Here is a 15,155-nt window from a genome sequence, read left to right on the forward strand (position 1 = left end):
CAGAAGAAGAAGAGCGCCACTTACGGTGAAACACAACCGAGGGAACTCGCTGAAAATATTCTCCTTCAATTCCACGAAGCTGAAGTTGGTTTCTGATTCAGAAAATGGCTAAAGGCCGATTCCAGCTATTTTTCCCTCCCTTCAGCATCTTTAATCTCCTCGAGTTAAAAAACTACAACACCTAGACACTTCAAACCTGGAGCAGATTATTCTGCACTGATTGCAGAACATTTAAAAACAACTGTGTCCCCAAACTCCCTTTGGGGACACAGTTGTTAGCTTTTCTCCAGATCCACAAAAATAGACCCAGACCTGGACAATCGGACTCTACAGACCCCCTCAGCAGCTCCAACGCTCCTCGATCCTGAAGGAAAAACCCCAGAATGCTTCTCTTCGACCCGAGGGCCGACAATCAGCCAGAACCTGCCGTCCAACGCCACAGATTCACCTTCCCAGGAAGGCCGAGGTTCCAGTCCTGAACCGGGACAGAACTCAGCAGCAAAAGCAACAAGTTAACACAAGTTTAAGACCCGTTAAAACCAGTTAAATCTGGATTCTTTCATTAAAACAGAACAGTTTAAAGCTCATCTGTCCCCCTTTGTCCTCCAAACCATCAGACATTAAAAGGTTTAGATTAAAAAAGGCAGTTTAATGGAGACTGGGGCTGATTAGCATCTGGTTGCCGGGGTTACGGTGGAAACGTCCTTAAAAGGGACGAGTCCCGCCTGGACACACACAGAGTCAGTAAACAGAGGCAGCGGAGTGTGTCGGCTCACAGGAGAACATGACGACACGTTCTGCTGAACGTCTGAGACGTTCCCACAGAACGTTCTACCTGACCGGACCAGAACCGGACCGAACTGACGGAGGACAGCAGGTGATGTCATTCTTCTACAACATAAAGTTTAAATCCTTTTAATGTTCCCGTGTTCCCTCAGGAACGGATCAGATCCTGGAGCCGCTGCTCCTCCTCATCAAGAGGAGGCAGCTGAGGAGGTTCTCCTCCACGTCCGACTAGAACCAGAACCTGTTGGACGGATCAGACGCTCGTTAACACAAACACCTAATCAGCCAATCAAAGGGCAGCGACCCAGTGCCAGAAACTGCTGGGTTTACAGAGAATGATCCCATCAAACATCCAGAGAGAGGTCAGAGGTCAAAGGTCAGAGGTCAGAGGTCAGACTGGTTGGAGGACGCAGAAAGGCAGCAGAAGTTCAGGTAACTGTCTCTGAACCTGGAAGCAGAAGACCACGCTGATGTCACTTCCTGTCAGCTGAGGACAGGAAACTGAGGCTCGTCCCCTCAGGTCCAACAGTGGACGGTAAGAGACAGGAAGTGTGTGTCCTGGTCCGATGATAAATGGACAAACGGACCCGTGCTAACATATGCTAACTTTGAGTTCCCACTCCGCTGTACGCCTGACATTCAGCAGGTTGGTCTGATCCGAGGTCGGAGTTACGCTACGGAGCGGATCGGCTCCCCGGGATCTGTGGGAGGACGCAGGGGGACGCAGGAGCACCGGCGGGGACCAGACGACCCGGGACAAGCTGCAGGGACCTGAAGGCCGAGGTTCAAAGTCCTTCAGAAAGTTCCCAGAACTGCGGATTCAAACCACTTGAAAGGAAAACAAAGGTTCTGTTTGTTTCCTCTGAATGGAACCGTTTGTTTCTGGAACCGGTTCCTGACGTTCCTTCCTGTTTCACTTCAGACTCATGTTGACTCAGCGGCGGCTCCGTTTGTGTCGGGGAATAATGCAGACACCTGACGTCCGCCGGCAGACCGTGTCGGACTCTGAAAGGCCTTTGTTGGACGTCTTTAGTGGACTCACCTCATTTCCATGCATGTTGGCCACATATTTGAACTCCGGGACGCCGACGGTGTGACGGCGAGCGCTGACGCCCAGAGCTAACACCCACAGCTGCTGTCCTGCAGGAGACGGAGAGGGGACAGCTGTCAGGACAGGACGGGACAGGAGAGGAGAGGACAGGTCAGGAAGGACGGGACAGGATGGGACATGAAGGACAGGAGAGGAAGGACAAAAAGGACAGGACAGGAAGGACAGGACAGAAGGGACAGGTCAGGACAGGACAGAAAGGACGGGTCAGGACAGGAAGGACAGGTCAGGAAAGGACAGAAGGGACAGGTCAGGACAGGACAGAAAGGACAGGTCAGAACAGGACAGAAGGGACAGGAGAGGACAAGAAGGACAGGTCAGGAAAGTATGGACAGAACAGGACAGGTCAGAAAGGACAGGAGGGACAGGGCAGGAAGGACAGGACATTTCACTAACAAACAGGAAAATGAATCATCTGCCGCCGCCGTACAACAAGGGCAATCATGTAACTGCAGTGCTTTTTATCCCAGTCGGGCTCAGAGACACGTCCACCAGAGATGTGTCCCTCAGAGACGTGTCCCTCAAAGACATGTCCCTCAGAGACGTGCCCCTCAGCTCAGATTTAAACTTTTCTTTAAGAAATAAAACAAAAACTGAACCAAAGTTTATTTGAAGCAGACGTTTCCGGGTGAACCTGCTGACTGACTGAACGTGGCTCCGACACGTCCCGACACGTCCCCGTCATGTCCCCGACACGTCCCCGTCGTCCCTGCGCAGACGGGACGAGGCTTGGACTCAAACGGGTTGGAACCGGGCCAGCTGGCGCTCCAGATTAGCCCGGATTACCGGCCTGGGAGGAAAGATTAGAGGAGCCGACGCTGACAGATCGCACGAGCGGCCGGCCGGCCTGAGAGCCCGTTTCCATGGAGACGGACACCTGATACGCACCTGCAGAGACCAGGTGAAAAAGCATCGTCACCCGCAGGTTTGATCCGCATCTTTGGCTCTAAAATAAATTCTTTTTCTTGGCTGATTTATTTCCATCCAGGTGGGAAACAGGTGAGGCTTTTCTCAACCAGCTGGACCGGACCAGACAGGACCGGACCAGACAGGACCGGACCAGACAGGACCGGACCAGACAGGACCGGACCAGACAGGACCGGACCAGACAGGACCGGACCAGACCAGACCCATCACCTCTCTGAATTTGATCGTTCTGGTCCAAACTGACGGTTCTAAAAGGTTCGGGGTTAGTCTTTCTGTCTGTCTCTCTGTCTCTGCCTGTCTGTCTCTGTCCCTATGTCTGTCTGTCTCCCTGTCTGTCCCTATGTCTGTCCCTCTGTCTCTGCCTGTCTATCCCTCCGTCCCTCTGCCTGTCTGTCCCTCTGTCTCTGCCTGTCTGTCCCTCTGCCTGTCTGTCTCTCTGTCTGTCTGTCTCCCTGTCTCTCTCTCTGTCTCTGTCTCTCTGTGGACAGGATGACTCTAAAGGTTCTGAACAGATTTTCATTAAAGTTTCAGGAAACATCAAACATGAAACCAGACGTTAGATTTAGGTGGTGATCGGGTCAAAGGTCAAAGGTCAGACTGTGCTCCACCTCTGCAGCTGGACACCTCAGGAGTCAACAGTGATCACTGTTGATTTCAAGGTCCATGGGGTCAAAGGTCCTCCAGGTGACCCTTAAGTCCCCGGTTGTGTCTGTCTGTCAGCAAAGATCAGCTAAAAACTGATGAAATGTTGGATTAAATTCTGGTTCTGATCCAGATTCTGACCCGGGTCGCTCTGTGGCCTCGGCGCAGGTTTAAGCTCTGAGTTTGTCTAATTTCTTTGCTGCTGTTTGCCTGAACTTCTGTTTTTTATGAATAATAAAACTAACTGACCGTCAGCTGAGCTGCTGCTTTAATCCGAAAATGTCTCCGGGGACAAACTGAAGACATCGTCTCCGTCTCCGCTCCCAAGACGCAGGAATGTTTTCAGATCCTGGCTGTAAAGCGGCAGCGATCCGTCTCAGACTAGCCATTAGCTCGTCAGTTTGTTCAGATTTAAACTCTTTTCTGTCAAACTTCTACCAGGAAACAGGAAACAGGAAGTGGTTACCTCTGCCCGTCGTGCCGATGCTGTACAGGTGAGCGATGTCGGGGTTGGAGGCGTTGACCTGCATCAGGTACTGCTGGATCTCGCCGTTGCTGTGGTAACGAAACTCCAGCGTGGAGGCCGGGGCGAGGAGGAGGAGGAAGAGGAGGGAGGACGACATGTCTGCAGAGTTTAACTCCACCCCCTCAGCTGAAGACGTCTGTCTGAACAAACGAGGAGCTTAAAGAGTTTTAATAAAAGCTTTAACTGGATTAATGTTGGATTTTATTTAGAATTTGTTTGTTTTTAAACAGATTAAATGAGCTGATTATTTCCTGACCCATCCTGTGGCTCAGGAGATATTTTACTAACAGACAAACAAACACATGATTACTCGCCCTTCGCGGCGGCGACGAAAAAACACAAGATTTAAACTTTAAACAGCTTCTGTGGAAAGATTCTAAACAATTACTATCTTACCTGCTGCAGGTAGCTCTTTAATGACCAGATTAACAAGCTAACAAGCAGCAGCAGCAGCTAGCTGTAGCACTTTGGATGTGAAGGAACCAGCAACCCACCCAGAACTTTCTTTAGATCATTGCTTTACGACACAGACCCACTCTGACTAGCCGTGAGCTCATCAATCTGAACTGACGGGAGAAACATGACGTTCAATAGAACCCCGTTTTTAAATAGCTGAACTATCCCTTTAACAGTTTTTAACCGGATCAAAGCAGAACTTCTCGAGGTTCCGGAGAATAAAAAGCTGCAGGAAATAAACCCAAATAACAGAAGAAACAACTGAAATAAATCAGAATAAAATAATTTGAATCAGGAAGTAAGTTTTTATAAACATATTTATTAAAATATTCTCAGAAATTAAAACTAATTTAAACAGTTTGACCCCTTATTGGTTAATATTTGTAATAAAATCTTTGAATTATTTAAATTTTGCACTTTTAACTCCTATTTTTCTATTATTTCATCTACTTAAAGCATTTGTTTCACACAGTAAATAATATTTACAGAACATATTCTGTAAATATATTCTAATTATAACATCTCCTGAGTTTTTTTTTGTTTAATTTACATAAAACTTATTACTTCACTTTGTTAAATAATCACAAAACTCAAAGAAAAGTCTAAATTATTGCAGATAAATGTAGAAAAATAAAGATAAAAAGGCTTAAATTTAAGTATTTTTGATCATTACTGTTTAAAAGACAAAATAATAAAATGTAGGTGAATTATTAAATGTTTATAAAGATAAAGATTAAAGTTCAGTTTTTTATGATCAATTAATTAGAAAAATTCTCTAATTAAGTCCTTAATTAATGTATAAATATTACATATTATTAAAACTACAACTAAACAAAAATAATTATTATTTATTTAAAATGTTACAGACAAGACAGCCGGAGGGAAAGAGCCAGAATCCCTGCGGTTCCGGTTCGGTTCCGGTGGAACAGAACCAACACCTGAGTCAACTCCGAACCCGTCACCGCCCGACAGGAAGCTTCTTTAATCGATTTAACCGGAACTCCGAGGACATGTCCTCATCTCCCGTCGACTGTCGTCGATTAAAGGACAGAAATGTCTCACCTGTCCCCCGCGTGTCGCGTGTCCCCGGCGGCTCAGCAGCACCGGCGGATCCCGGCGGAGCGACGGGAGGGGACGTTACTTATTCACCGCCGGCGGGGGCGGAGCTTAGCGCCGCCTTTCCCTGAATGGTTCACTCGGTCCACGCGGAAAAAAAAACAATAATAAGAAATAAAAAACAAACTTACAAAACAAGAAAAACCAGCTGTAAGGTTCTGCGTTTGGCATAAATTGGTGCAGAAAGCATGTCAACTGTTACAGTTTCAAGTAACTGGACATTATTTTAACAACATGGATAAAGTTAGTTTTACCAGTTTTTAGGTGACATAAAATTATAAGTTTATATATACTGAACACGCCTGGCAAGTAGGAATAATAAAAAGGAATAAAATCCTGTTCTTTCATTTAACCATAAAAGGAACTTAAATTTATTATGTCAACTTAGTTTGCAAACATTTAAAATCGGATCCTGCAAATCTGCAACCAGTTCCCTCAGTTTAGCTAGCAGCTGTTAGCATCCTGTTTCTTCAGTTTAGCTAGCTGTATGCACCTGTTAGCATCCTTTCCTCAGTTCGGCTAACTGTACGCAGCTGTTAGCATCCTGGTCCCTCAGTTTAGCTAACTGTACACAGCTGTTAGTATCCTTTCTTCAGTTTAGCTAACTGTACGTAGCTGTTAGCATCCTTTCTTCAGTTTAGCTAACTGTACGCAGCTGTTAGCACCTTGTTACATTAGTTTAGCTGACTGTACGCAGCTGTTAGCATCCAGTTCTCTCAGTTTAGCTAACTGTACGCAGCTGTTAGCACCTTGTTACATTAGTTTAGCTAACTGTACGCAGCTGTTAGCATCCTGTTTCTCAGTTTAGCTAACTGTACGCAGCTGTTAGCATCCTTTCTTCAGCTTCAGCCTAATTTTAATCAGAACCAGTCATTCTCTGAGCTGAACAGTTAAAGCTGATGTCTGCGATTGGCCGGCTACGAAACAAAATATTATTTTTTAAAATGTGTGCTACAAATTTAAATATTGGAACGACAGTTACAGGTAACAGAAATGTTCAATGAAGGTAAAACTGACATTATTAAATATTAAAACCAGGGTTGTAACATTAGATAGGATTATATTCCATTAAAAGTCTACTTTTTTATTTAGTCAACAAACGTTATCTGTATTGTTTTTACTTATTGTATATTTGTCAAACTGATTTAAACCTTGTGGTCGTGTCTGAACAGGACTAGAAGCAGACAGACATGAACCGCAACACCTCGTGAAGCCGGCGGCCTCCAGGTGAGCTGAACAAATACCAAACATCCCACGAGAACACGTCATCCTGACTTCATCAACAGGCGCGGTAGAACCAGTCGCCGCATGTCGTGTCCACCGATGAAGCGCCGTCACACGTTCCAGAGAAAAACGCCCGCAGACGTGGAATCTGACGGCAGAACAAGTCTCTATTGTCCTTCTGTCCATGTTTGTGCTCAGCTGATTGTCACCCATGTCTCATGGTGGAGGACGATAATGTAATTGCCTGCGTCTGTGTTCCTTTGTCTGTCTGTTAGCAAAATAACTCATGAAGTTGGTTAACGGACCTCAGCCTGTCGGTTTGACAGACACTGAGCTAACATTTGGTGTGGTAGTCGCTGAGAGTCATTGGTGTCCAAGTCGTCTCCAAGGTTTGACCATAACGGCTAAAGTTTTGGCCGTTATTTCAACATAAGACGATCTCAGTCGGGCGATATGCATTCCTTCAATGATTGACAGACCTTTTATCCATGTCCCTACTAAGGTTTATATTATATTTCAGTTCCAGCAGCCATCTTTGTTGAGTGGTTTTGAGGACGGGACGTACTCTGGTTTCTAATCTTCGTGCTTCCTGTGTCTGTTTACATTCAAACACAGGAATAAACCAGCTGTCGTCTGATAAACTGGTCCTTCCATTTCCTTTCTCTGCAGAGATGCAGGGAGCAGCAACAACAACACGCATGTGGAGGAAACCGGAGCGCTCAGAGAAAACCCAAACAGAGAGGAGTTGGCTGAGAGCCCAACCCGGGTTCTAACATATTTAACAGTTTCCAGGTTGATATTTGGTTACCAATAAACTAACTTTAGTGTAAGTTTAATGTGTGAAGCCTGAGGGGAACGGCTAAAAGAAAAACATTCCAACTAACCTTACTGAAATGATCCTAATGGGTTTTACTACCTATAAGAAACAGTCTTAAACCTTAGATATTATCCATTTATTTCACATTGTTTCAGGTTTTCTCTTGCAAACTGAAGGCTTTTTTTCTTTTCTCCAGTTTTCAACCCTAACATCTTCAACTGATGACCTGACACAGAAATTTGATCCCTGTTGGGTCCAAAAAAAAAAAAACCCCTCAACTTATCTTTGTAGAATCGTGGCGCCATCTGCTGGCTAAAGTTTAAGAACAAAAACAAAGATCAGTCATGAAGTCTCACTGCAGGTTTAAATCTGAACAGTCAGAGACTGAACTCTAAAAATAAGATCAGATAAGTCTTGAGGGTCGTTGCTAAAATAAAAAAAGAGATCAGGTAACTTTTCAGGTTCTGAGCCACAGAACAGTGGAAGAGACCCGAGACCTGAGACCCCGACTATCGCTGGTTAAAATGGACAAACATTAAAGTTAAATAAAAAAATTTAACAGTACAAACATCCTCGTCCGTTTATGACTTCTGCTTATTATACTTTAAACAGTAATTTGATTTCTGGAAATCATCTCAGGACCCTTCACTGGATTCTTCACGAACCATTATAGGACCTCCGACCCCATCTTTGGGAACCACTAGTCTAGAAAACCAAAGAAATGTACACGAGTCCTTAAATCATCTTTACAGATGCTTTCAGATGATCAGATGATGGTTTTTGGAAACAAATATGTTGGTTTTGATTTTCAGGGCAGATGATGAGTTCTTTAAAGTGTTTTCATCTCTGAAGACAAAGTCTGTAAACCTCTTCGGGACACTTTAAAGGTCTCAAATGGACTTCAGGAGACACAGAGATTCATATAAAGATGTGAAACACAGGAAGTCCGAATGAATCAGGCTGGGAGCTTTATGGATCCCTGGAATGACGGTTAAAGCTGTTCTAAAAGTCCAGAAATGGTAGAAGAGGGTTAACTTGACTTTAGAAGGTTGTCGACGACTTTAAGAGGTCATACGGGTCAATAAAAAGGTTTATCGTTTCCTGAGAGGAACCGGGTGGTTTGAGACTCCCTCCCCTTCCTGATGAGCAGGTTTTTCAGTCCAGAGATCATCAGAGACGATACCGTCCGTCTCCGCCGCGGCTCAAACGATCCGACTCCGCCTCCAATCAAGCGCCGACCTGGTGATACTTCCAGTATTTTGTCCTATTTGTTTGTTTTAACGTAAACTTGTGTTTGCCTCACAAACCTCGTCTTTTAAGCTGTCATTAGCGAAGATAAAATAAATAAATCCATTTACCTGCAAACAGCAGAAGAGGAGCTCACCTGCCGGCTCACTCTCCACCTGCCTCCTCCTTGGACCTCAGGGCCGGCTGCTCCCCGAAAACCTCCAAAAACCAACAAAAACAAGAAACAATCCTACTGGAAGGAAACCTTAAACAGTTAATCAGCTCTCTGATCAGACTGCAGTCGGTCCAAAGACAAACGTTACAATAAACTTTTATTTCTCACCTTTTGTCGCTGCTTGTGTCGGAAACCTGAAGTCCTAAAACGAAGAAGAAGCACTAATCTGACATTTAAAGAGTAATTCAGGATAATTCACCTTTTATTGGGTCTGAAGCGTTGGATCATTTGGTTTTCAGTCAGAAAGTCGTGGTTTGTTGTTAAAAGCTACCATCCAAGCTGAATTCAGTTCTTTTTTCTGAAAGAACTCGGGACGCAGCGAGGCCGTTTTCTAATCCTCTGTGTTGAGATCGAGGTAATAATAACGCAGTAATTGCCGCTCTCGGGGGCAGAGCTGGATGATTGACAGCTTATTTAATCAGACACGGTCAAGAAGACGAGGAGCGAGGTTTAGAAGCAGGAAGTTAATGAAGCTGGAGGGATGAGCGACAGGTACAACAGCGCCGACACGCTCATCTGTCTCTCTGTAATTGAAACCTTATTTGGCGGAACGAGGTGATGCTGATTCACCTTTTCTTCTTCTTTTAAAGCCACTACAGAATAAAAAGTTTAGGTTTTCCACACAGCGATGATTAAAAGACTTCTTCCTGTAAGGATGGATTCAGTCGGACTTCCTGGTTCAGTCTTTGAATCTGTTTAGGACTCGTTATCCCAACCAGCTGCATGTTTTCCAGGAAAACTGCAACGAAATAAAGAACGCGGGAGATCGGGAGGCTACAGTTCGTTTCCTGTCGGGGAAGTTTTCCAGAACAGGAGAGACGTCCTCGTCGTTGGTTTCTTCTTCTCATCGTCGGCACAAATTCAGTTCCTGTGGTTCCAGATTAATGGTTCTGAACTCATCACAGGTCAACGAGTTCAATAAGATTATTTTATTTCTGATGTGGTTCATCCCACCGAGCAGTCATGATGTTTCTGTCGCTGAATAACGAACGCAGAGAAAACAGGAAGAGAGAAATAATCTGAGTTAAGACCCTGAGTCAGTCAGCTTCGGAGGAAATTTCCATAATCTGCCTAAGATCCTGACAGAACCTGAGCCGGAGTCAGATCGTCCTCCGGAGCCGCAGCTTCGTCTTCAAGCATTTAATCAACACAAAGAGTGGCTTTCCTGTTCGAACAGAAAATATATTTACATAAAAAAACAAGTAAAAGATTAATTAAGCCAAAAAGACGCAGAATAACTTCGATTAGGCTCAAACCGAATCTTTAAAAAATGGAAAACATGAATCTAAAGACGTAAAACCGGCAAAAAGACGAGGTGGCTGTGAGAAGGAAAACTACAAATATGTGACAAAAACAAAAAAACAGAACTTAGAAAAAATAAATACTTTTAGGTGTTTAAAGAACGAAACTGAAAGATTTAAAACCCAACAAACAAACAAACAAAGAGTGACCAAATGTTCCAAAAACATCAAAATAAATTAAAGTTTCAGGATGGCAAAGGGTGGCAGCAGAGGTCAAAGGTCAAAGGTCAAAGGAGAGGTTTACAGACTGCTGAGAGCGGCCATGTTGGTTTGGAGACAGAACAGGAAGTGTCAGAGCTGAAGATGTCGAGGTTCTCCTCGGGAGGGACGAGGATGGACGGTTTGGACATGTCCAGAGGAGGGACAGAAAGATGTTAGAGAGGACATGGAGGACATAGGACAAAGTTAGATGGAGGAGGACAACAGCTGGAAGAAGACAAACAATAAAATGATCGACGAGTTGAGTTCTCCAACAAAGTTAACGATTATTCTTCAACAATCCTTATTATTTTCATTTGGGACAAAACGTCCAGCAACGGGACTCTGTCCAAACGTCTTCAGAGCTTCAGAAACGACAGAAAAGGCTCCTTTAGAAACTCGATATTAGGTCTTTAGTGACCTTTCAACAGGAAACAGGAAGTGTTCAGTTTTCCCGGCGCTCGCTGACGGAGGAGACGATCAGAGGAGCGGCGTTCCGGCCGCCGTCACTCGGACCGGGGCTGAGGAACGGGTACAGCTCCTCCGTAAAGGAGCAGGCGGCGAACGAGTGAAGAAGAACCGCGGCGTCCACGTCGTAGAACGACACCCGGCCCTCCTCGTAATCCACAGACACCCGCACCGTCTCCAGGTCGGTCCCCACGGGAAGAGAAACCGGACGGTTGTCCAGAGCCACGTATTCCCTCGGGTCCTGCAGCCGCACGGCCCAGTAGCCGTTCTCCGGGTTCACGCTCAGCTCCTCCTTCTTGTTGACGGATTCTTTGGCAACTCCGAGCGTCCAAGCAGTTTTCCCTTTGACCTGGACGTCGAAGTGGAACCGCCCGCAGGAGAAGCCCCGCCTCCCGAAGACATAAAGAGCCGTTTGGAACCTCCTGGAGCTGAAGGTGGGACTCCTCCTCGGCGCGTCCCCGCAGCGAACCTGTTTCCCATCATCGGACAGGACGAGGGCGGGATGGGCGGTGTCCGGGTCCAGAGTCACACTGACCGCAAACTGAGGGACGTTCTTCCTCTCGGAGTCCTGCAGCCTCTTCATGGCGTCTCGGACCGTCTCTGTCAGCTGGTTCATGGCTCCCACCATCGCCGTCCTGGTCAGACCGTCGTAAATGACCGGACAGACGCTCACCTGCGTCCTCTCCGTGGTCAGGTCCGGGCAGCTCTGCAGGAAGAGGACGGGATCTGTGGCGTGGGACAGCTGCTCCAGCTGAACGCGCCTCCTCCTCAGCTGTGACACCTCCTGCTCCAGCTCAGAAACAACACTCTGGATTCGCTTCTCAGCGGCTCTCTGCTTCTCTTCGATCGCCTCGATGAGCTCTGCCTGAGCGTGCTCCAAGTCCTGGATCAGGGAGGAGAAGATCTGAACGCCGTCCGCCATCTCCTGGTCGGCAGACTCCTTGTTGAGCTTCATGGAGCGTTTCAGCTCCCGGATCTTCAGCCTCCTCTGCCCGATCACCTGCTGAATCCTGGCCTCCATTTTCCCGACTTCCGCCATCTTGAGCTGGACCTGGTCTCCCAGAGGAACCACCTGGTGGTTCCTGTGAGCCGAGGTCCTGCAGCTCTGACAGACGGCCACCTGGTCGTCCTTGCAGTAGAGCTCCAGAGGTTCCTGGTGCTCGGCACACACGCTCCCAGACGAGTCCTCCACAGAAGCAAACGGCGGCAGAGTTTCCCAGCCGGACAGCGTTCGATGAAAACACAGATTTGTCCCGAAGAAGACGATGAAACACGTCAGGCTGAGCGCCACCAACAGGCGGCACTTTGAAGACTTCTGTTTGGGTCCAGCAGCAGGACAACAAGGAGCTGTCCCTGATGTCCCGGCAGGCTGCGGGGAGCCAGACGACTGTCTGAACTGGAAGACCAGCTCGGATATGAAGGTGTTCACCCCCAGTTTGTGCTTCTTGTCCACCAGCTCCTTACACAAAGGACACTGCCGCTGAGAGCGTCTCAGATGCTCCTCGATGCAACTTTTACAGAAATTATGTCCACATGGCAGCGTGACGGGATCCTTGAAGACGTCCAGACAGATGCAGCACCAGAGATGGTCCTCCGGCAGCTGATAGTTGGCAACAGACATGATGTTCACCTGAAGACGGAGAGACGGAGAGACACTTCAGTCTGAGGTCCTCAGTGTGGGAAAAAAAGACAATGACGGTTTAAAATAACATCAAACAGGACAGGAGAGGACGGGACGGGAGAGGACAGGAGAGGACAGGACAGGAGACAGACTACGTTTTGTTTTTACTGCAGCTCGTTCAACCAGAGGAAAATAAAGAACAACTAAATTAAAGAAGAAATGCATATCACCCGCCAACATAAAGTACAATAAAATAACACCTACATTATCTGTGATCCTTTCAAAATAAATCCTGGAGCATTCAGTCTGCAGAGGGGACGATCGAATCCTTTCATTAACAGTTCTCACCTGAGGCCGTCTGTCTGACAGCACGAAGCCGACGCCCACGATCACCATCCTGCAGGAAACGCCCACTGAAGTTCTCAGAACAATTATAGAATATTTCTCTAACAGTCGTCTCCCAGGAAACCTCTGATCCTCCTGTGGAGGTGAACTCTCAGGACCTGATTCAGGTTCAGGAAGCAGTTTGGATCCACAGACATGATCCAGACAGAAAACCTGAATCTGTTAGGATCAGTTTTCAGGGCGACCCGGTCCCAGTAGAACCCAAACAAGAGGACGCCGCCATCAATGGCCTGTTTTCAGTCAGAAATGAAGATGGCAGCCGGTCACGGATGTTGGGCTTCGACTGGACGGTTCCCTTTGGTGGCCCTGAGGTCCAAACCACCGAACACAACGACATTAACCTGCCAGAGGAGGGAGGTACCGGCGAAACCATGAGACGTCGCTGATTGGACGTTATAATGTCCAGCGTGTCCTCGTCTGTTTGTCCTGGACAACATTTCAGAATAAAGTTCCTGAATGAGAAACGAGGAAGACTCTAAATCCTCTAAACTCTAAAAATCCTCCATCTGATCCTGTCCATCCAAAACCCCAACTTCCTGTGACCCGATCCAAACAGGACCAGGTTTAGAGCTCCAAACAGGACCGGGTTTAGAGCTCCAAACAGGACCGGGTTTAGAGCTCCAAACAGGACCGGGTTTAGAGCTCCAAACAGGACCGGGTTTAGCTTGTCGACGACTCTTAAAGGAAACCTTCCAGCTGTTTACAGTAAAACGTTAAAGTTTCACAGAAGTTAAAACCGGTCCGACAGGAACTCTTCACGCCTCTGAGCTAAAATAATAAACAAACTAACTGAAGTGAATTCATGAAACATAAACATCGCTGGTTTGGAACTGAAGCCCGATCTGTCCGTCGAACCCTGAGGAGGATTAAAATTAAAGAAATCAGAACCTGAACTGCAAGTTTCACCAGAATATTTCAGAAACTGACAGAAAAAGAAGAAAATCAGCCAGAAGTGAACCGAAAGCATCAGGTTGTTTGGTGTTTGTCTCTTTGGGTGCATCTTCATCAGATTTTATCGGCGCTGCAACTACCATTGTTTTCACAGCTAGATGCTTCGAAAACCTGTTCTGAAAGAAAAAGTTCAACTCTTTTGTCTGACAGCAGAAATGTGTTCGACGTACAAACAAGCTTCAAACCAATAAAACAAACACACGTCTGGTACGAGTTTGTAAAGTACACACAACCAACAGGTTTGTCACACGTTGAGCTACCACCATAAAACAGTCCCTCTGTGAGGTCCCAACGACGGCAGCCCCGCTCCTGGACCGGGTGGCTCCGCCCCCGCTCACAGGAAGCCTCTCATTGGTCAGATCGATCCGGCTCGTTTCATCCACAGCAGGTCCGGACTCTGGACCCACACGAGCTTGGTGCTTTGAACCGAGAGTTTTTATCTTATCGGTCGTGACGTCAGTCCCTGAGCGCAAGGCGAGGAGGACGAGGCAGAAGTCTTCCTCCAGGCGAGGCTAATGGCTAACCAAACGGGGCTAGCCATTAGCCTCGCCTGGACTCGTCCTACAGTCTGGAGGCGATGCTTTAAACATGAGGAAAATGTGTCAAAACCTGTGACTGAAGTAATCCTACAATAAAAGAATAACTCTACTTCAGATTAATGAAAATTAATTATTCAGGCCCACAAACTGGACACGCTCCAGCATCACGACTCTTCAGGATCTCAGTCCAACCAGCAAGATGGCGTCTGAACCTAAATCTGAACACGGACGGATGTTCTCCTCCACGAACGCCACCATCGTTGACCGCGACTGGACGGTTCCCTACGGTGGCCCTGAGGTCCAAACCACCGAACACAACGACATTAACCTGCAGCAGCTGCGTTTGGGTCGTCTGAACTGAACCCAAATATGGAACCAAAAGAACACGACTAAAGACACATTCGGTATTTATGTCCGAGTCAAACTTCAGCTCATCGTTGAGACAAATCCCCGACACATCAGCTCCATTTTAAATGCCTCGAAACACACATCGATATAAACATTAAAACTAAGAAACAGGACCGGGTTTAGAGCTCCAACAGGACCGGGTTTAGAGCTCCAACAGGACCAGGTTTAGAGCTCCAACAGGACCGGGTTTAGAGCTCCAA

General features: G+C 46.7%; 2 protein-coding genes and 2 long non-coding RNA genes across 6 annotated transcripts in view; 2 read left to right on the forward strand and 2 right to left on the reverse strand.

Moving 5' to 3' along the window:
* Positions 1 to 10,075, reverse strand: part of cpm (carboxypeptidase M) — a 24,119-nt gene extending 14,044 nt beyond the window's left edge. The window contains exons 1-3 of one of the 3 annotated variants that reach the window (XM_037981101.1): positions 8,961 to 10,075; positions 3,930 to 4,129; positions 1,829 to 1,926 (exon numbers count right to left, since the gene is read on the reverse strand). In XM_037981101.1, the coding sequence (XP_037837029.1) occupies positions 1,829 to 1,926; positions 3,930 to 4,086 (255 nt within the window). In that variant the 5' untranslated portion in view covers positions 4,087 to 4,129; positions 8,961 to 10,075. The other 2 variants (XM_037981100.1, XM_037981099.1) reach the window with 2 other exon arrangements.
* Positions 193 to 2,027, forward strand: LOC119617924. The gene is made up of 2 exons (XR_005234384.1): positions 193 to 1,321; positions 1,430 to 2,027. It is a non-coding gene; the product is annotated as an uncharacterized LOC119617924 (long non-coding RNA).
* Positions 2,163 to 4,309, forward strand: LOC119617923. Its single transcript, XR_005234383.1, has 2 exons — positions 2,163 to 2,795; positions 2,883 to 4,309. It is a non-coding gene; the product is annotated as an uncharacterized LOC119617923 (long non-coding RNA).
* A 150-nt stretch (positions 10,076 to 10,225) lies between the features above and the next one.
* LOC108228728 (E3 ubiquitin-protein ligase TRIM39) lies at positions 10,226 to 15,099 on the reverse strand. The gene is made up of 2 exons (XM_017404332.3): positions 12,917 to 15,099; positions 10,226 to 12,661 (listed from the first exon to the last, which is right to left on the reverse strand). The coding sequence occupies exons 1-2, from the start codon at positions 13,046 to 13,048 to the stop codon at positions 11,009 to 11,011; spliced, it is 1,785 nt and encodes a 594-aa protein (XP_017259821.1). The 5' UTR covers positions 13,049 to 15,099; the 3' UTR covers positions 10,226 to 11,008.
* Between the last annotated feature and the right edge of the window lie 56 nt (positions 15,100 to 15,155).

This window comes from Kryptolebias marmoratus, linkage group LG18, assembly GCF_001649575.2.
Source record: "Kryptolebias marmoratus isolate JLee-2015 linkage group LG18, ASM164957v2, whole genome shotgun sequence".
In the NCBI taxonomy this organism is placed as follows: domain Eukaryota; kingdom Metazoa; phylum Chordata; class Actinopteri; order Cyprinodontiformes; family Rivulidae; genus Kryptolebias; species Kryptolebias marmoratus.